At 37.0% G+C, this 4,528-nt stretch overlaps 1 protein-coding gene across 2 annotated transcripts; it reads left to right on the forward strand.

Moving 5' to 3' along the window:
• Positions 1-455: 455 nt before the first annotated feature.
• LOC113292880 (probable transmembrane ascorbate ferrireductase 4) lies at positions 456-4,023 on the forward strand. 2 transcript variants are annotated; one of them, XM_026541705.1, is made up of 4 exons: positions 456-674; positions 786-836; positions 932-1,128; positions 3,492-4,023. In XM_026541705.1, exons 2-4 carry the CDS (start codon positions 803-805, stop codon positions 3,816-3,818), a joined length of 558 nt encoding a protein of 185 aa, XP_026397490.1. In that variant the 5' UTR covers positions 456-674; positions 786-802; the 3' UTR covers positions 3,819-4,023. The 2 variants fall into 2 exon arrangements, with proteins under 2 accessions (XP_026397490.1, XP_026397489.1); XM_026541704.1 differs by having other exon boundaries at positions 456-667.
• Positions 4,024-4,528: the final 505 nt, after the last annotated feature.

The following is a 4,528-nucleotide window of genomic DNA, read 5'->3' on the forward strand; positions in this document are numbered from 1 at the left end:
CTATATACATTAGCTAAGGGAGCTATTTATACAAGTTCTAAAGGTGTTAGCTTGTATACACCACCTAGTTTAGATGTCACACTACATGTAAAGAGTTATGTAGTAATAACACCTCTAGCTTGCAAACCATGCAATTCAACACCCACTAGCTTTAGGTGTTACTCCCATCCAACAAGTAGCTTATTATTGTTAAGTAGCTTATATAAGTTGCTCATGCAAAGTGCTTATACAAGGAGCTTGGTGTAACAATGGTGCTAAGTGGATAGCCACCATATCCATGCACATCCCATGCATTTCTAACGGTACCGACATTTTCTCTTTCAAATAATACAGTACTGTGAATATAATCTAGGGGGATATCAATAGAGGTGTAACAGTAGTGTAACATTCCGTTGTAATAATTGTTAGTATTAATTGTCGACTGAGAATCTACTGACGCTGCAGGTTCTTTCAGTCTTCTTCAAAACCTTTCTTCCATTTCTCTCTCATGTGCTTCGGTCATGGAGACATCAAATAAGTCTACTGCGTCTTCTTCATCATCAACATCACATTTGATTGTGTTCGCTAGATTATCTGGTCTTCTAGTTGCAGTGCTAGTTCTTGTTTGGGGCCTTTCCTTTAGATCAAACTTCCTTTCTCACACCTCGTCAACTCACGATGCTCACATGTACTCTGTAATCTCTCTCTCTCTCTCTCTCTCTCTCTCTCTGTCTAAAGCTTCTGATTACGGGTTTCTCTTAAAATTTTGTACCCAGCATAATATGCATTTTTGTGTAAATTTGCAGGTTCTCATGTTCTTGTAATGGTGATAGGTTTTGTACTCATCAGCGGAGAAGGTAGAGAATAGAAAAACCATTTTAGTAATGTCTCTTAAATGTGGATTATATTGTTTAATTTATGGCATGATTGAATGAGATTTTTTTCCCCCCAGCAATATTGGTGCATAAATGGTTTCCAGGGTCAAGAAATTCGAAGAAATTGGTGCATTTAACTATGCAAGGAGTTGCTTTGGCATCTGGCACTTTCGGAATTTGGACAAAATTTTATTTGGAAAGAAGGGTTTTGTCTAATTTCTACAGTTTACATTCTTGGATGGGTTTGATATGCATCTCCTTGTTTGCTGCTCAGGTAAGCATGTTAACTTGTTTGGTGTTACAGCTTAAAACTCGTAACACACCTTAAGCATTTTTCTTCTTCTTGAAATACACCAAGGTGGTTTATTGGGTAGTTAATTAAAAGTATAATGGGTAATCTAGTCATCTTAATTATGAAATGGCTACATCAGAGTGGGTGTGTTGTTGCTTTACTGGAGCAGCCCCCATTTCCATTTCAAGGTTCCCTTGGAGTAATTGAATGATAGCATAACATGAAAAAAATTACCTGAAACGATAATGGGACCGCATGCAGAGCTGTCCAGCAGCGAGAAAAGATAATCATAGCCCAAGGAAAGCAAATGCGGCAAAAAAAGAAAAGAAAAGTGTAATGATCATGTAGACCGTTGATTTTGAAGGATGTGGATTTAACTTTTCTTATCAAGGGTTTTGGTTCATTTCTCTGGTTAATCCACCACATACCTAATATTATGTACGTTAAGTGAATAGAGACAATAGGATGTGTTTACTTAACTTGATTTGAGCAGCATTCCTGGTTGTGACACATGACATAGCGCTCATGTGCACAGACAACTGCAGCCAGGCTGAATATATTTTCATTTGAGAAGTTCAATCTGGCCAATTCTGCAGTCTTGATGTTTGTTTTGTTTTCCACCTTTATTTGTTATGTTGAGTATGAAAACATTGGTTCCTGCTCATCTCTATATTCACATGTTTGGTCTCTATAGAACATCCTAGACCACTGTATAATTGTTGATACTTTAGTAGGTTCCAATGTAAGTTCTCAGTTCGAAACTTAAGTTAGAGAACAACTAGACTAAAGGGTGTAAACCAACTGCATGGTTCGGGGTCACTTGTAGTTATGTGGTTATGTGGGTCATTCGTTAACAAAACTCAGCGGCCACTTAGAAAATAAAGGCAAAAAAGAAAAAACTCATGGCTAGGTTCCCTTTTTACCCATGAGGTACTTGATTCTGGTTCTGGTCAAGCTGGTTTGTGGATTTTAAACCGATTGGTTCAACATTGACGCAGCCACATCTTTCTAATCTAGTAATGTCAATTAATTGACAATCAGTCGCCCATGCAATTTTAAGCTGACAGGTTAAATTCTTCTTCTGCTTTTTTGTTGATTATTTTTTATGCTGGAAATCTGAATTGCCGTCCTATGCTCTCCTCCATATATATGTAGCTTCTAGTTCAGGAGATCAAATATCATTGATAGTACAAGGAGCCCCATATTCCAAAAATAGAACTATCTGTACTTGTTTGAGCATCATTTTCCTTTATTTGTGAAATTTGATCTGAGAATAATCTTTAAACAACAACCCACAGTAACAGCATATGCTAACTGTCTGGGAGAGGATATTTTGTAGATTCTTTCGTATCTGTTACATTAACACGAGCTATGTTTGTGTTTCTGAACCAAACTACACTTTCTAGTTTGATTAGTAAATCCTGGGTGTCCTTATCCCTGCTTCCTTCGCCTCTTCTCTCGTTTTGTCTGGTGGCATCTATTTTAAGCTTATCCAATGCTTGATTTTCATGTGAGAGTGTTCTCTTAATCATCTAGATCCTTCTTAAAAAATTCGCAAGTTCTAGAATCTCTTAGCCCCTCGAAAGTTGACGAAAGATCTCATGTGTTGGACTGTAGAATGATGTATTCCAAAGACTTTGGTAGTGTTTTGGGGTTTCGATGAGTCTTTGTGTGGTGAGGGGAACATTCCCACAGATAATGGATGTTCCTGAAGTAGGGTTACAAGGCAAAAATGAGAGGAAGAATGGTAATTGCAGATTCAGCTTATTTTTATGGATCATATTAGCATGCCATGTCATACAACATTTACAAGATGTCAGCATTTGTTCATTGCTAAGTTTGTTTTGCTGCTGTAGTCAGCATTTGTTCATTGCTATTTACTTTGCTGCTGTGGTAATAATGTGCTGTCTGATTACAGGTTCTAGTTCAGTTAACTTCTTAGAGTAGGTTAAACATATAGAGATGACTATTTGCCATACACACGTTTAATAGCACCCGTACGTTTTTACACTACTGGAAGTGGAATTTGCTTTTGACACTTAAACGATAGATGAAGCACACAGTTAAACGTTAGATGAAGCAAAATGATGATTGCAAAATCTTGTGGTTTCAATCATCTTGGTGTGGAATTTGCTTCAATAATGCAAATTTCTTGGTTGGTTATGACTAGTGACTATTCTGGTGAAAGAAAATCATTTGACGTATGTAACAAAGAAGTTAGTGTAAAACTGATTGATTCTCATAACCAAAGAAGCTTCACAAAAAATCTTAATGCTCATAAAAATCTTTAATGTGTGACAAGTCAGATTGAACATCCTCTTTCTTTTGTTCTTTGTAATGTGCAGTGGTTAATGGGGTTCTTTAGCTTTTGGCATCGAGGAGAGGAGCGAACCACAAGGATAAGGGTGGCACCATGGCATGTGTTCCTTGGGCTCTATGTATATGGATTAGCCATTGCAACAGCTGAGGCGGGTCTACTTGAGAAGCTCACATTCTTAGAAGCAAAAAAGAAGGTTCTCAAACATTCTCTGGAGTCAGTGGTGGTCAATAGTTTAGGACTAGGGTTAGCTTTACTTGGTGGCATTATAATACTGACTGCTGTTTCTACAGGGAATCAAAGTATTCCGACTAAAATCGTATACTCAAGTACGAGCAAGCGGTCCTCATCATAAATACAATATTTTTCAATTTGTACTGTAAAATACTTCCGGGAAGAAATTTCTAGCCCTTGGGTAGGTTTTAATTATGATGGAGATGTTGAGATCCTCCCTATGTGTTGTATCCACCAAACACAAAGTAAGCAGTAGTAACAATTGAAATAGTTATTGTTGTATCTCGACTAACTTGGTCTTTTATTTTCTTGTACATTTTGTAGATCAGTAGATATATAATAGCCATATGAACATGATTTAAATGTTTTGAGTTTTGTGAGATTAAATGGCCTTGGTGTAGAGATCGTCAATCATGGTTTCCAACGGTCCTTAATTCTCTGGTTAAGGATGCATGTTGATAATGGTTAAGGATGCATGTAGGGTTGACATTTGACATGGTATGCTGTGAGCATTCACGGTGCTGGATGCTATAATTGGCTAGTTTGAGGCCTACCCTATTTATCTGAGGCCAATTTGAATTTTGTTTCCAACCAAATGGAGGATAAGGGGTGGCTAAATCGGATGAAATTACCGGATTGCTTTCCATTAAAACCTAATCTATATCATTTCTATTTGATTTCCATCTCCATCAACAACCGATTCTTCTTTTCATTTTCTCCTTTTTTATTTCATTTTCAAAGTAAAATATCGTCGATTATCAACGATTCAAAAGACGCTTAATCGTTTTTCTTTTCCTATATAATGTTGAAGCCATCAAGATTTAAACAAGC

This window comes from Papaver somniferum, chromosome 7 (genome assembly GCF_003573695.1).
Source record: "Papaver somniferum cultivar HN1 chromosome 7, ASM357369v1, whole genome shotgun sequence".
Classification (NCBI taxonomy): domain Eukaryota; kingdom Viridiplantae; phylum Streptophyta; class Magnoliopsida; order Ranunculales; family Papaveraceae; genus Papaver; species Papaver somniferum.